The sequence below is a fragment of the Mya arenaria genome, chromosome 15, assembly GCF_026914265.1.
Source record: "Mya arenaria isolate MELC-2E11 chromosome 15, ASM2691426v1".
Lineage (NCBI taxonomy): Eukaryota > Metazoa > Mollusca > Bivalvia > Myida > Myidae > Mya > Mya arenaria.
The window spans coordinates 34,593,388-34,611,340 of record NC_069136.1 but is presented as its reverse complement, the minus strand read 5'-3'; the positions used below and the strand labels follow the sequence as shown (position 1 = coordinate 34,611,340).

General features: G+C 34.9%; 1 protein-coding gene across 1 annotated transcript; it reads right to left on the bottom strand.

Annotated features, from left to right (window-relative positions):
• Window positions 1-12,478: 12,478 nt before the first annotated feature.
• On the bottom strand, window positions 12,479-15,642 carry LOC128219320 (uncharacterized). Its single transcript, XM_052927128.1, has 5 exons — window positions 15,492-15,642; window positions 14,570-14,629; window positions 14,223-14,313; window positions 13,802-13,851; window positions 12,479-12,609 (listed from the first exon to the last, which is right to left on the bottom strand). Exons 1-5 carry the CDS (start codon window positions 15,532-15,534, stop codon window positions 12,479-12,481), a joined length of 375 nt encoding a protein of 124 aa, XP_052783088.1. The 5' UTR covers window positions 15,535-15,642.
• Between the last annotated feature and the right edge of the window lie 2,311 nt (window positions 15,643-17,953).

Sequence of the window (17,953 nt, the reverse complement as noted above, 5' to 3'; positions counted from 1 at the left end):
TATAAGTATTCATGCACCCCGGCATAGCGGTGTATAGAAAATGTGTTTGCCTATATTGCGAGCCTTAACCGACCCATACAAGATTTCAATTGATGGCCTCGCGCTACTTTTTTTAATTTCATCATATCGACTAAGGTGGTCGCTGGTAGTGCAGTATACAAATAACGTTAGTTTAACTTTGTGTAAACTTTGTGTCATGTTAATGTTATATTATAACGTTGTAGCAACTATGTTAAAACGTAAGTGCCTCAATTAGTATGTAAATATTTCCCACCAATTATTCTTAAAATGATGAGTAATCGAATAAATAATTCAAGGTCATTTTTTCCTGATTCCCCAATTACAAAATCGTTCTGACAACCTGGTCCTGGTCCCTTAAATAGACGCAGTTCAGATTAAAAATTAACATACGAGTGAAAGCTCTCGATTTGTAATTTTAATCGAATATGGTATACCGTAAAATTGAATTACTTTATAATGATTTTTATAAGAAAAAAACCTGTTTGCTAAGAGGGAAGAAAATTAAATAATAATAATCTAGCATTCTTAATTACGCACCCTCTTATTTGCCGAGCGTGTTTGACATATGCGTCTTACCCGAGTTGTATTAGAATAAATCATCTACCAAACCAGCAATAAAACAATAAAACAACTGGCGCAACGTGATTTGATGTAACAAGGTAATACATTATCAGCTATGTGTGTGCTTTTATTGCTAAGATTGCATTTGACAGACGTTTTGTTTTTATTTTGCTTACCGCACCCAATGCTTCTTACAAGGTTGTATGGATCCTGGGCTTTGGTTGTCAAAATAACGTTGTAACAACGTTGAGGAATCTCTACATTCCTAACGTTGGGACAATATAATCAATAAAGTTTACGTCATGACAACGTTGGTGGTAACGTTGTCACAACGTCTAAACACTTATGCATTATTTATAAAATAATACATGCTTTTGATTAATTATTGCCCGAGTGGGAAGAATAACATAACGTTTATAGTTTTAAAATAGATAAAATGTTAAATTGCGTATCACTTTTTTATTGCAGGTGTTTAATATCCGAAAAGCGTTCAATGTATTAATGTTCACGGGTTACTACTTTGGACGTATGGTGTTTTGCGGTTTAAAAGGATTAAAATACCACTTTATTTTAAAACATTCATATTAAGAATACAACGTAATCATATTTTGGAGTAAGAAATCATCTTTAATATTACTTTTATTTACTCTAATGCCAGATGTGCACGCTGATAACATATTACTACAATGTATTATACAGATTTGGTATGTTTTCAACCATTTTCTTGACTAAACATAACTCATTTATGATAATTTAGAACATAAATTACTATATGTATAACATGTTCAAAGACTTCATGCGCCTTTCCATCAGATTGACCGTTGGTATGTTCAATGTTAATGAACACGTGTGGATGGTCCCCGATTCTCTTTTTCCGCTTCCTTTTTGTGTCATGTTTAACTGTTTTCATTTCGTACATGTTCTTCGTGTGGATTCAACATTTCACCAGTTTTGGCAATTGTTTGGGCTGGAGGTATGTAGGATGTTTATTGTATCGTATCCTTAACATGTAAACATAGTTTAGCAATTAAAAAACTCGTAACCGCTAATGGAGTATGTACCAATAAAAGGAAGTTTTATCTAGATCATTTAACTTCCAAAGCTTGGCGAATGCGAAATGAAGTTTAAACAAACAACCTATGAAACACTTAAAAACTCTACTTGAATGGTTTGTGCGTTGAAACAATAAATTCAGTGAGGTATTTTTTGCCTGCTTCGTTGTATATAGTTTCATTTTATACTTAAATCAGGTAATTTGAAATTTGCCTGATTTTCTTTTATTTTCTGTAAGTTTAAAACTATAACATTTATTTTTGAAATGTTTAAATCGTCATTGTTGAAGTCAAACATTGCATTTTAAATATTACAGCGCTCAAACACAAGAGGCGATATTAATTTTTCAGGAGTACAATTTCGTGCTGATGCCGTCACGAATGAACCAACGATTTGCTTCTTTATATTATACTTTGTGAATAAAATACCAGCGGAGGGTTGATCCTTGCACCTGAGGCGTTTATCGGTAGGAATAGGAAGAAAATTGCTTGAACGACTTGCGGCTTCACCACGGCAGGAATGCGAGTAACAGCGACATATGAACGACTATCAATATATCTGGCCCCGTTCCATTCTTCGACGAGAGTTCAAATCCCTAAAAAACACAATACGACTAGTCAACGCCCATGTCCGTGAAGTAAAAGAGCCATGCTAGGCGGATCGCAGGTGTAATAAACCGTATAGTATTCGTTAATATTTGTACTCTTTTCGTAATAGGGGAAATTATCGTCGACATTGCTATTCATACGGTCACGAGTCAAAATTTGTCCTCGGTTCAAAATATCTTGGTGAAATGTAGCATACCGAGGACACATAGTTGACGTTATTTGCATAAATCTTGACCACTTCTGTATACGAGCCATTACACATTAGGACGGGCAACAGAATCGTACAATGTTTAATCGTGACTGTGACAGGATCGGTTTTGCTCAAACTTAAATCACTTTTAAACGTAACATTGAAACGCTAATGACAACAATTCATTTAACCTATCATATATTAACAACATTTGAATTTAAGTTCTCGTTGCCTGCTGACACAATACAAACAATAACAAGATCAACGATTTTCAATTCACATCTATATAAATAAGCAATGTTTCGCGATCCGAACATATCCAAAGATGTTGCGTTCGTCGAAAATATTCGTAAAATACCCATACAGGATTCCCATTTCACTGACTGTTCCAAGGCGATGACCATCATTATGCTAATAAATATGTTCTGATTCATTTCTAAGATGGCAGTGTATGTGGCAAGACTGTGTTGTTTTGTATGTGGCATGATTGTGCTGTTTTGTATGTGGTATGACTGTGTTGTTTTGTATGTGGCATGACTGTGTTGTTTTGTATGTGGCATGACTGTGTTGTTTTGAATGTGGTGAGGCTGGGTTGTTTTGTTACTGGTATGACTGTGTTGTTCTGTATGTGGCATGATTGTGTTGTTTGGTTTGTGGTATGACTGTGTTGTTCTGTGTGTGGCATGGTTGTGTTGTTTTGTATGTGGCATGAATGTTTTGTTTAGTAAGTGAAAATAACTGTGTTGTTCTGTATTTGGTATGGCTGTGTTGTTTGTATGTGGCATGACTGTGTTGTTTGGTTTGTGGTATGACTGTCTTGTTCTGTATGTGGTATAACAGTGTTGTTCTGTATGTCGTATGACTGTGTTGTTATGTATGTCGTATGACTGTATTGTTTTGTATGTAATATGACAGTGTCATTTTGTATGTCGTATGACTGTGCTGTTCTATATGTGGTATGACTGTGTTGTTATGTATGTCGTATGACGGTGTTGTTTTGTTTGTGATATGACAGTGTTATTCTGCATGTGGTATGCCTGTGTTGTTTTGTATGCTGTATAACAGTGTTGTTTTGTATGTGGTATAACTGTGTTGTTTTGTTTATAGTATGACGATGTTGTTCTGTTTATGGTATGACTGTGTTGTTTTGTATATGGCATGACTGTGTTGTTTTGTATGTACTATGGCTATGTTGTTTTGTATGTGGTATGACTGTGTTGTTTTGTATGTGGTATGACTGTGTTGTTTTGTATGTGGTATGACTGTGTTTTTGTATGTGATATAATTGTGCTGTTTTTTATGTGGTAAGACTGTGTTGTTCTGTTTATGGTATGACTGTGTTGTTTTGTATATGGCATGACTGTGTTGTTTTGTATGTGGCATAACTGTGTTGTTCTGTATGTGGTATGACTGTGTTTTTGTATGTGGTATAACTGTGTTGTTTTGTATGTGGTATGGCTATGGTGTTCTGTATGTGGTATGGCTATGTTGTTCTGTATGTGGTATGACTGTGTTGTTTTGTATGTGGTATGACTGTGTTGTTTTGTATGTGGTATGACTGTGTTGTTTTGTATGTGGTATGACTGTGTTTTTGTATGTGATATAACTGTGCTGTTTTTTATGTGGTAAGACTGTGTTGTTCTGTTTATGGTATGACTGTGTTGTTTTGTATATGGCATGAATGCGTTGTAATGTATGTGGTATGGCTATGTTGTTCTGTATGTGACATGAATGTGCTGTTTTGTATGGGGTATCAGGCAGTTGTTTTGTATGCGGTTTGACTGTGTTGTTTTGTATGTGATATAATTGTGCTTTTTTGTATGTGGCATGACAATGTTGTTTTGTATGTGACATGACAATGTTGTTTTGTATGTGGTATGACTGTGCTGTTATGTATGCGGTATGTCTGTGTTTTTTGTATGTCTGGCATGACTGTGCTGGTCTGGATGTGGTATGGCTACGTTTTCTTGTATGTGGTATAACTGTGTTGTTCTGTATGCGGCATAATTGTGTTGGTCTGTATGTGGTATGACTGTCTTGTCTTGTATGTGATATTATTGTATGGTTTTGTACATGCCATGCTTGTGTTGTTTTAAATGTGGTACAAATGTACTGTTTTGTACGTTGTCTCTCAAGCTTGTGATCTCCCTTGGGCATTGAAGTTTGGCCTTTTAGGAGGTTCATTGTTATTGTTTGGCTATGGGGGTTCTCCCTTTAGTTTACATTGTAATCATGATTCTTACATTAGTTCATATTGCATAAACATACACTTTTATATAGATTAAAATGTTGTAAAACACAATGTACAGTCGTAATTTGATAGTAATGATCTAGCTTTGAATGTTTTGATTGTTCCTCGAGTGACCTACTAATGTATAGTTAGCTTTAAAGGTTTTGAGTGTTCCAGGAGTGAGTTTCCAATTTGTGATTCGATAATAATGAGATATGTTTAAAAGATTTCAGTATTTCTGGATTGAGATTCCAAGGCGTGATTCCATAGAAATTAAAGTTTTTTTTTTAATGTTGAGAGTACAACCAGAGCGCGATTACCGGCCGTGATTTGATGGTGATAATAAAGCTTTGCACGTTTTGAGTACTCATGAATTGCCATTTCTAGCCGTGATTCGATAGTGACCCCCCCCTCCCCCACACACACAACCTTCAAAACCTGGATCTACCCCTGCTTAAGAGTCTGATAAAACAATGTCATAGTTTTAACCCGTTTTTAATATACTTGTCCATAGTTGAGCTTCAAATTTCCCTGAACACATTTTCATAAACTATGCTTATAATTGTGTAGGTCGGAGCATATTGTTTTGAAATTGGTGTAATTTAAGCAAGCTAATTTTACTTGAATACACTTTCAAGGACATGTATGCATATTGTGTTGCTATGAAATTAACGATTACAATTTTGAATTGCGTTACCCTCATTTATAAAGATTTAAATTTCTTTTTCGACTATAGCTAGAAATATTTTGAAAGTCATACAACACATAATACACGAGATTTACATGTTTAATTTGTCACAATTCTACGTCAGATTGATTCTTTTATTGATCATATCATTATATTAACGTACAGGATATATAACGCTAGCTGACAACCGACCTTTATAAACACTGTAAATGTAAATGAAACGTCATTGCACATTGGACATATCTGAATAGAAAGTAGATATCTTTCGATTAATAATATTTTACCTGGAAGCGAATGCGCAGTGAACTATACTAAAACGAAAGTCGATTGATATTTGTATAGTCACAGCTGATAAACATGTTCGGAAGAATTTTTACAAGTTTTATACATAAGTGGATAACAAGCATGAAAACATTCAGGAATGTGGTAGTGACGCCGTCGGTGGAAGAATCGGGAGCAAGTGTGAACCTTGTCGTCGTCGGGTCAGGACAGAGGTAGCTTCGTTGTTTTGTAATACATGCAAGGTATATCTATGCGACGACTGCTGTGTTGTACACAAGGGACACATGACAAACGTAGATGAACATGATATCGTGGCTGCCCATGAAGCCTGTGTCAAGCCAGGTGTCGATATGAAGGGACTGGATCAGTGCTGTGAACATAAACGAGTGTTCATGTTTCACTGTGAAGACCACGAATATTTGTGCTGTGAAATATGTGCCTTTTCTCGTCATCGTAGATGCAATAATATCCACGAAATAGCAAAGGTGGCTAAGAATGTGAAATGTAATGAAAGGGAAAATATACGCGCATCTATTATCACTGCCTCAGAAGTTATAATAAAATACGAGGAGGATCAATTGAACAACGTTTCGAGAGTCGAAGAAATCTTTAACGAAATTAATATTTACAAAGAAGACTTATTAACGAAAATTAAGAAAGCAAAGGCGCGAATTGTCAGCGAAATGACTAACCATAATACACAGGAAGATGAGCGTCTAAATAAGAGAAGAAATGCGGCTGAAAACCTGAAGAAAGAACTTGACACGCACTTGGCAATGTCGGATAGCGTTCGCGAGAATGGAACGGAAACGGAAATGTTCATTCTTAACCACATTCTTAAAAGGATGCAAGACAAAGCATCACAAATTCTGAACACTTTGTTGAAGAATGATTACACCGTCAATTTGGGACTAAAAATCAATGAAAATAGTTTAAAAATAAAAAATAGTGATGTCGCGTTATAATTATTGAATAAAACAGAAAGCCTAAAAACACAATCATTAAATGGACACGATATAATCCAAACAGCAAAATGCTCTTTAGACGAGAATCAAATAAACCAACGAAGGCCGATTAGCCTGGAGCGGTTGAAAACACTGGAGCTCGTGAAGACAGGAGACGACAAGGAGCAGTCTTTTGTTACTGAGCTGGACTTCCTGCCGGGCGGGAAAATGGTCGCCGTGGTGAAAGTAAATGTACCTACATACCATCCCGCGATACGCTTGTTCTTATTGACGAGTTTGCACACACAGTTTACATGTATAACACCGTATCTGGCAAGGGTAGCGAGGTTAAAGATAACCGGATACGAGAACGCAGAGGCGCGTGTGTGGGCTCTGATGACTCCGTGTTTGTCAGCAGTCAGAATACAAATTTCGCCATCCAGATATCACCTGACGGGGACATTTTGGCGTCATGTGACGTCCACATGAAGTATCCTCTCGCCGTTGCTATCTCCAGGGATGGCTCGAGAATGGCCGTGAGCAACAGTACAGGTAGCGAGTTGAAACTGAATCTGTTTTAAATAATACATTAAATGTGTATTCGTCAGGCTCAAAAATAAATAAAAGTGTATTGTATAATGTATTATGAAAGTAAATATAACTTTCTGTTTGAACATTATTTGTGAATAGTTTGGGAATAGAATTCTTGTAGTTTTTCAATGTTTGTTTGAAACAACGACCATTATTTAGCTTGTTTTGATACGTTTATAAAATAATTACTTTTCTAAAAATAATTACTTTTCTAAAAATAATTGATTGACAAAAGATGAAAAACAAATAAATGTGCTCAACAGAATTAATATAATGAAACTTATGTGGGTTTTTTGAAATGCATGTGTTGATATTCTATCAGTTTTAATGTGCGAGTCGTTCATGATGGTGATGATGCTGATGATGCTACTAAAATTATATTAAACTCGCACTTACCGCCGGTGTATTATTTCTTTCACCATGGTAGTGGGTGCATAGCTGAAATACCATGTTATTATCATAAGAATGTCAATAATAATAATGTGATGTCAAAGAACATTTTTAATATTATTTATATAACAATTGTGCACAGTGCCAAATTCATAAACTTTTGTAAATTATCAATCTTTAAATTATAAGCTCCTGATTTCACTCCTGATAAGCTTCTGATTTCACTTCTGATAAGCTCCTGATTTCCCTCCTGATAAGCTCCTGATGTTACTCTTTAATTGGACTCCTGTAATTTTCCCCGGCAGTAAAGATTTTCATTTTTCACAATTGTATTATTCCTTGCTTTAGTATAAAAAAATTGTTTGTTTAAATTATCGTCACTCTTTTTTACATTATTCTTTGTGCGATGTATATGGATTTATTTAGTTTACCTAAGATAATTGAGAAGTATGTTTGCTTTTATTCATATTGAAGATATTGAAATAAAAATATGTAAATGTTATTTGATTTTTTTCCTTGCGATGCGATAAAAGAAAGTTGCTTCTTAAATGTGGTGTCGTAAAAATATTCTAATTCGATGGAATTGATAAAGGAAAGTGCCATTGTCAAATGACAGCCAAAGTGTCAATGTCGAAATGTCTTAGTCAACGTGTCAATGTGGAAATGTCATAGCAAGAGTGTCAATGTCGCAATGTCACAGCCAAAGTGTCCATGTCGAAATGTCTTAGCCAAAGCGCCAATTTCGAAATTTCATAGCCAAAGTGTCAATGTCGAAATGTCTTAGCCAACGTGTCAATGTGGAAATGTCATAGCCAAAGTGTCAATGTCGAAATGTCACAGCCAAAGAGTCAATGTCGAAATGTCACAGCCAAAGTGTCAATGTCGAAATGTCACAGCCAAAGTGCCAATGTCGAAATGTCATAGCCAAAATGCCAATGTCGGAATGTCATAGCCAAAGTGTCAATGTCGAAATGTCTTAGCAAGAGTGTCAATGTCGCAATCTCACAGCCAAAGTGTCAATGTCGAAATGTCTTAGCCAAAATGTCAATGTCGAAATGTCTTAGCCTACGTGTCAATGTCGACATGTCTTAGCCAAAGTGTCAATGTCGAAATATCATAGCCAAAGTGTCAATGTCGAAATGTCACAGCCAAAGTGTCACTGTCGAAATGTCACAGCCAAAGTGCAAATGTCGAAATGTCACAGCCAAAGTGTCAATGTCGAAATGTCATAGCCAAAAAGCCAATGTCGAAATGTCACAGCCAAAGTGTCAATGTCGAAATGTCATAGCCAAAGTGCCAATGTCGAAATGTCATAGCCAAAGTGTCAATGTCGAAATTTCTTAGCCAACGTGTCAATGTGGAACTGTCATAGCCAAAGCGTCAATGTCGAAATGTCTTAGCCAAAATGTCAATGTCGAAATGTCTTAGCCTACGTGTCAATGTCGAAATGTCTTAGTCAACGTGTCAATGTGGAAATGTCATAGCCAAAGTGTCAATGTCGAAATGTCTTAGCCAAAATCTCAATGTCGGAATGTCTTAGCCTGCGTGTTAATGTCGAAATGTTTTAGCCAACATGTTAATGTGGAAATGTCATAGCCAAAGTGTCAATGTGGAAATGTCATAGCCAAAGTGTCAATGTCGAAATGTCACAGCCAAAGTGTCACTGTCGAAATGTCACAGCCAAAGTGTCAATGTCGAAATGTCAAAGCCAAAGTATCACTGTCGAAAAGTGACAGTCAAAGTGTCACTGTCGAAATGTCAAAGCCATAATGTCAATGGCGAAATGTCATAGCCAAAATGTCAATGTCGAAATGTCACAGCCAAAGTGTCAATGTCGAAATTGGTGCAAAAATCTATTATGACTAACTATCTTATCCGAGCACTCGCCGATTTGGCCTTGCCCGAGTGCGAGTATAAATAATAGCAAAAAATAATGCGCTGCTCGGTAGCTCAGTTAGTACTGCGCCCAGTTTGACAGCGAGTTGGAGCCACGGTATGGTTGTGCGTTTTTGTCACTCGGTGACATTTGGCGCCTATAGAGGGACCATTACTGTATATGAACTGAATATCCTACCCAAGTTTTGCTGGGATCATGTGTACCTTGATCTCTATCCTGGAAATTCGGGGACGAAATCCAACTTGACATGTTACGGTACCTTTACCTATACTGGTGTTGAGAATATGTGTAATCGGCCCGGAAATTTGGTCGGTAGAACACACACCTTGACAGCCGGAGGTCATGTGTTTTTTTTTTAATAATGTGGGTCTCTTTTGAAAAAAGGACGCTGAGGTATATGTTTGACTCGTGCATGAAGCTCGTGTATATGCGCATTTAACCTTCCGATAATCAACTGATACATCATGAACACGTGTGTAATAGCCTTTACTCTTAAGATATCAAAAGTATTGAAGGAAATACCATATCATGAGCTCGGTTGTATGTGAACTTTAGTTTCAGGGCACAAGGGTCCGTGTCCCAACCAAGCTACCGGCAAATAAACCCTAAAGCACATCATTTCAATCTTGACTATAAGGCTATAAGTATTAAATGTTTGATTCTGTTTATAAAATCTCCTTGACACCATTATTAAGATTCTAAGACCACAAACTTACGTTTGTATTCATCAAGTGCAAATTTAACCGACTATATTTTCCGCAACATCTAAATATATTAACATAACCCGTTTAGCTTCGATTAACAATTCAACAACTCTATAACGGTGTTGTTGCAAAAGATGCTATCAGGATTTGGCCGGTGTAAGAATGTATTTTGACTCCCATAGAATAACGATCCCCGGTCATTATTCTTTATAGAAATGTGACCCGTGGTTTAAACTATATCGTCTTTCAGGTTTTAATATTTCTTCTTCTGTACACAAAGTAAACAAATACTGGGGAGTCGTTTTTCTGTCGATGTCAAACATCTTCGTCAGGATTCATTTTACTTTGAGGCTTTATCACTTTAATTAAATAAATGAAGTGTCATCACACTGATAAAAACAACGTCCCTTCATGTAGAACTACATATGGTTCACTGTTACAAGATAGGCAGCAGCAGCAGCAGCAGCAGCAGCAGCAGAAAAATAGTAGCATCAACGGCAGTTGCAGCAGCAGTACCAGCTAGAGCACTAAGACTTGAAGGCACAAGTCTTTTTAAAGGCCAAACATCATGACAGTATATATTCATTGAAACTACAATATAACATACTCGATCCTGTTCGAGTGGGGTCACTTATATATAGACACGATCGTGGAGAGTCATTTTTTTATAGAGGCAGTCAATATTTCACTAAGAGAAAACATAATTACCGGGTGTCGTGAATATATGTGGGTCAAAACACTTTTTACACCGGTCAAGGTATGAAGGAAATGCAAGATAAACAGAACAAACTATGCATCTTTCTTTATTAAAACACTTTAAGAAAACAAATCGCAAACAGATTTATGAAACTGCTTTTATAGATGTAATGCAGTAAATTAAACATCCGAATATTCAGTTTCACCAGTTCGATGTATTTTCAAGTTTCGTTTGTATCTTACATTCTTTTATACACGGGCAAATTTGGTCAGATCATGCCTTTAAATATACTTGCAACTCAGGCATGTTTGGTCAGAACATGTTCAAAGCTACATTAGCCTTAAAAATAATTGCAACACGGCCATGTTTGGTCACAACTTCAAAATTTGTACGGGCATTTACATTCAAACTACTCCGAACAATTGTTTGAAACTTTGTATAGATATAAACGGCAAAGTAAAGTTGTACACCCTGATCGAATAATAACTCTGTAGCATATTCTCTCAGAGTTATATCCCCTGATTCATTTTTATACTGTACATTTGTTTTTGTGTTTTTTCAAAAATGTAATATAAGGAATAGATGTGATGTGACGTTGCTCACCCAGCATGAAATATAACTCTGGGGGCACTTAATTAGAGAACTATCTCCCATTGTTTATTTTTCATAATTCATCCTTTGTCAAGATACTTAAAAGTACCTGAAATAGTTCGAAATCATTAAATCTTAAATCATGCATACATGTAGGAAGTGATTGAAAGTTTTGCACCTTGCAAGATTTATAACACTAGGACACATGTTTACAAAGTTTTCTCCCCTAGTTTGTTTGTTTTGTATAATGCATTTGTCCAGACACTCATTTAAAAATACTTGAAGAAATTTAATGTAAAAACTATTTTACCCCCTCCTTTAATATAAATCTATCTTCAAATAAGACCCATTTCAAGGAGAGACATCGCTTTACGAAGGCGGCGCTTTGAAAACAACATTTCTAGGTCATCGATGATTAACTTTTAGGCTGTTATTATCTATACTTGGTATATTGAATTATTATAGGAAATGGCTGGAAAACGGTTATGTTTAAAATTTTGTTTAGTAAGATTAAATCCTTCCTTCCACACCAAAAACAATGTTGATGTTTAAATGTGCCTCTCAGGTGATTATAAGCACGATTTAGGGTGTGATTTATTTTAATCATGATCTGCTTCTCAGTGTGTGATTTACCTTAATCACATGGTTAAGTATAAGATTATTTTTATTTCGAAAAAATGCTTTTATATCATATAATCTGACAACATATTGGAAAATTTATTTATTTCCCATTCAAAACGACATCAACACTTAAATGAATAAGATTTCAATCAGCTCTTCAGATCTTTTGATATTATTTCATTATTTTTTCAAATGTTATTTAACAATCATATCTTAATACAGGCTCTGCCATTAGGCTGTTAGCAAGATTTAGCCGTTTTTTATTAGTTCAGTTTGTATTTTCCACCAAAATTATTGCATCTAACGAATGTCTGACATAGCTGTATTCACAATTATTTTCAGCAAATTCATATGATGTGATTTCACCTTATTCAAATACTTCACCAAAGGAACAAAACGATTTCGATTGATTATCGTTTGGGTTTCCGTAGGTTGGCGTCTGGAAGGCCAGACAAAGGTTTTTCTACTCCGTCTGGCTCATCGTCAGTGGGAACAGGCTCAACACCCGACCTGGGGCCGTCTGGAAGCGCACTAGGTGTCCCTGAAATATGTCATTGAAATTGAAACATTGACATACATGATACGAGTTTAAATAGTCCTTATCATCGGAATTTCTAATCAAGCAATACGACTCCAATTATTCAACACAATATACATGGTGAAAAGTTGTTTTTGTTCTTTGTTTAGTTTAATATCCAAATTCATTTCAGCTCGATGTTGGCCATCTTTAAGCTGATATGAATCACTCTCCGGTTTATTACCCGAGTAAGTAACAGTACTGGGGTGTCCTTATTTAGAGGCATAAGAACGTCCCTGGTATGGCTCGAACATCCTGAGTGAGAGGCGGACACTTATACCACTAGCACACCTTGTTGTGTTTAATTATTTTAAAGCTTAAATCGATGTTGTATCAATATAACAATTGAATAATATAATAAAAATTATTGCGACTTTTTACCCTTTCTTTTATTATCCTCGGGCACCCAAGGAGCGTACCTATCTGAAATATGTGAAGTATTAAAATAAACAAGGCAGTCAGAGCAGCTCTTGGATTTGACGTAAGGATATCCTGAGTCCGTAGCTGCTAACCATGACTAGATTTTGAAATTCTGATATTTTAAAAAATCAAGGTTTTAACTAGAACTTAAATAGATCGTACTATTGCAGATGTATTTAGCTATTTAATCTGATATTTTGATTGGTTACTACCCGCAACCCCCCTCCAACACACACACAAAATCCCATTCCAACTTGTAAAAATATATTTCCATTATTGAATGATAAATGAGTGTTGACTTTCAAGTCCGTGCTATAAATACAACGATCGGGAGTTATGTGTAGAAAGCCAACTGAATAACATCGAAAGTCCAGAAAATGTAAAAACTTTGATCATTTTGAAAAAGTGTACCATATTTAATCTGGAACTTTTTACAAACATAATCCCATACATTATCAAATAAAATACGTTCATCTTGGAATTCATGTTATACTTTTTAAAAGTGTTCATTATACATCGCGCAGGGTTCGTGATCCCTCACTATTAGTTTTTTTCGCGAATCATTTTGATGCAAATATGTCTCCGAATATATTTCTTTAAGCTGTTTTATTCTTTCATGTTCCTTTGTGTTCAAGCCTTCTTGTACTTTGTTATTAGCACAAGTGCCCCTATCATTTTTTAAAACTGAAATCTTGCATTAAATGAGAACATCCAACTTGTAAATTAAAAAACTTACGCCGATAGCGGCCATATCTTTGAGTCAAGTTGGTTTCCGTGGTTGCTGAACTGAAAATAATCCGATATCATTAGGTTAAACATTCTATTTCAGCATTCCAACCGGCATGATGAGGAAGATTGAGAATAAATATACATTTAATGATATATATATCAAAATAAGGAGATGTCTGTATCATGAGCTGATAAAATGTATACGCGTTTACACGAGTTTTTGATAAAAAAAGTAACTTTCGTCTACAAAAAAAAGAGTTTTTGAACCGATAAAACTAATAAACTGTATTATTATTAATTTCAGGAGAGTAGTGTTAGGTTTCCATATTAATACTAATGCGCCTGTGCTTCAAGTGTGTATTTGCGTTTATTTATTTGACACTTTTTGCAATAAGCTACTATCAAAACACATTCAGCTTTATGTATACCTTGTGGCCTTTTCTCTTCCTTTCTCGGAAGAAAGACCGGCCTGAGCACCCGACCGAGATCTCTTCGGGACCTCATCAGATTCGTGGGACCCTGAAATATGTAAACTTTGACAAACATGATAAGTGTGATGTCGTCTGAAGTCCATGAAAATCGGATGTGTTACCATTATTCTCTAAATGCAAATAGCAAGAAAACGTGGTTAATTTTGCACAATGTGCATGATAAAATTATGTTTAAGTTTATATACTTATTTATCTTAGCTCGAGTGTAGGTCATCAACAATGTGATAATAATTACTTTCGGGTCTGTTTATTTAAACATAAATGCTGGGTTTAAAGGTTCCTACCTTTTCTTTTCTTGCCCCTCTCGCGCTCTGACGCAGACTTCTCTTTGTTAACGGAACAACCTTGATCAATAAAAGTTTTAAAATTTGCAGTAGGAGCGGAAAAAAATGAAATATGAAAATAAACAAGGCACTCGGAGTGGTAACTGGATTTGAAGGAAGGGGGTCATCCCGTGGGACCGTAGCTCTCAACATTTTAAATGTTAAATGTCGATAGTTTGCTATATAGTTTTACCAGGGATTTAAATTGATCAAACTATTACAAATGGTTTTAGATATTTATCTTGGTATTACAACTTGCCATAACAAATCATCCTCAAAACGAGCGTATGTGGGTTTTATATACTTTTATATATATACATAGTATTTATGCACTGTGCTGTTTGTAGAGTTTTGTGCTGTTCTATGTTTCTTGTTTGTGATTTTGTGTTCTTTGTCTTTGGCGTTTGCCCATTGCCACTAAACCGGGTTTATGTTTAAACTTTTTGCTACTGAGCATGTTTCTGTAGCTTTTTGCAAATATATTCATAAAAGTAAATTAATCATCAATGTTCATCGCAAAGATTGTGCAATTAACAGACGTGTGTAGAAAACCAACGAAATCCCACCGAAATGTGTTTTAGAAAATGAATCAAATTTGACTAACGTTAAGAAATGAAGTAAACAATAATCTTAAACAAACAATATACATACTCCCAAGTATGATTAATTGATCAGTAAATTCTGATCAGTAGTAATGTTTAATATTTAAAAACGTACTTTTGTGTAATGTTCAGTGTGTGTTATACGACGATCCCTAGATTCCGAATATCATTCTTTAAAACTGTGTTGTAATACTAACGTGCTTTTGTGTTCTTGTGTTTGTTTACGTTGTTATTACATCAGATCATATAGGAATATTGCATCAGTACAATAAAACACTTACTAGTATGATTAGAAAGGTCACCTCGTTTGGATGTTTCTTCCATAATTTAGAAACAGCTAGAATCCAATCTAAATAAATTAAAGATTATATTTTAACTAGCAATTGTCAAGATTGAGAAAATGTTCAACAGGAATTTAAATTACGATTTTACAAAAAGCATTGTTTAGATTAAAGATTATATTTTAACTAGCAATTGTCAAGATTGAGAAAATGTTCAACAGGAATATAAATAACGATTTTACAAAAAGCATTGTTTACCTTTAGTCGCAATGAGATAAGAGTATGACGAGCTGATGACATTTATGTGCGTTTATTTTTTATTAAAGGACATTAAAGCAAATAAAACATCTTGCGTTTTTACTTGAACATCCTGCTTTCTTACTTATTACTCTCCATTATAATCGTGTTTAAGGTATCTTTAAGTCTAACTGTCTTTATACATGTGTAGCTTACTTCTTGGCTTATCTTTTATGCTGGCTTAGTTTCTCAAACCTAAGCATGAATAAAAAATGTCAGCAAGCCAGGACGAATTCAACATAGCCATACGCTTAAAAAAAGCTTACAGTGTCGGTCATTTCTGTGAGTTTCTAAAAAATAGGTTTTAACAATCGTAACAACTCAGCCATCTCCAGAAAACGGGATAGATTTATTTTGGCCGAGGAGTTCCGATTGTCATATTATGTCGAAACCTTCCGTTTATTTCTGTTCGAGTTTCAGAACTTTCACTCAAACAGAACGAAGATTTTGCTAGGAATTGTTAATCGATTGATCATATTTTACGCGAATTTAACACAAAAAACTTGATATAAGGTTTAAAATATCAACTGCTATAAATATATTATCAAACAACAAGGATGCAATTAAGCACGATGAACATGTAAGGAATCAAGATGTACAAATCAGAATGCAAGATGTTCACCTCAGAATGCAAGATGTATAATCAGTAAGTGAAGATGTATTTTTTCTTCTATGCCCTTCCATATGTTTATTTGTCTTCTTTAAGGCAGCCGAAGTCCATTGTCATAATCAAAGGTTGGATAATGTTAAACCTCTGATTCATTCTTTGCAAAATCGAGTGCAAAACTATAAATAGATCATTTTTCTGATATCATCTTCGATCAATCAAAACGCTCGTTACATAAACATACTTAACTTTTGGGCACTGACCATCGATACGCTGTTTTGCCACTGATTATTTTTCAATATTTCAGTTTTGATATGAATATGAGCTTAGTTTTAGTAAATATCATTTATTAACGATTTACCATTAATACACAATGCGGTCTGGTAGTAAATTACATAATGAACAAATAGTGTCAGCCTTATTTCCTTTATTCACTCATTCCAATTAATGCATGGGCACATGAGGTAAATTAAATATCAAATAATAATAATATAACAATTAGATTGACAGTTACTTAAAGTTGCACACCACTTTACTCAAAAATCGCGTCAATTAAGGATGTCCACGTGAAGATATAATTACGATCTCGTGCCAAATGACACGTGAAACCCAATCTTTATATACACGCAAAACTCTCCAACCGTCAGACATAAGCCCTTAACAATTACTATCACAAATACAAGGAGTTGATTCATTAAACCCTTACATTTTGCAAGAACGGAGAACATATAGATCTAGACGTGCAAAATTCTTTAGGGGACGTTGCTTCATACCTGAGAATTTGTTTGTTGTTTGTGTCTTTTTCCTTTTTATCCTAATGTTAGGACTTGTATTTTTTATTACATGAATAAAACAGAAAGCATAATTACTTTCATATCAAAATTTTGCTGAATGGCATCATATATTTGTTTATATCAGTTTATTATCTAAAGCATGTTCTTGAAAATGAAATATGCGTCTTTGCATATTTGCTTTAGTCTCTTCTAAGTTAATCCCAACAAGAGATATCTCAAAGCTTACTTTTAAACGTAATCAAAATAACATAATTAAGTTTTAATAAGTTAAATTAACTCATGTGTAAGTTTCATCAACACAAATAAAAACGAATGATAAAATTAAAGAAAAATATTCATTAATACTTTCAAGAAAATTCAAAGTTTCTGAAAGTAAAGAATATAATCACCGATAGCCTAAGCCGTCTAATTATACCAACAAGGCCTTCAGAAAATGAACATATCATGTCTTCCATTATATGAAATTATATAACTACATGTATTTCTCATTTCATTTTGTGTCCTTTGTAGGTACGCAAGCCCCTAGTTGAGCGTCAAGGCCGTGAGAGGATGAACGCAAGCATTGACCGCCTCAAGCTCCTTGTCACGGAAACCATTCGACAACAGGTACCGCCTCGACATGAAATGTTTTAAAAGCGATTAAACAATCTGATATTGCACTGTTTCTATTACAAATCCATATAGTAATGATTTTATTTAATGTAGTTTACTGTTAGTGTTTCATCTGTTACATCTGCTAGCACTTTCAATTCCAATTTAGTTCG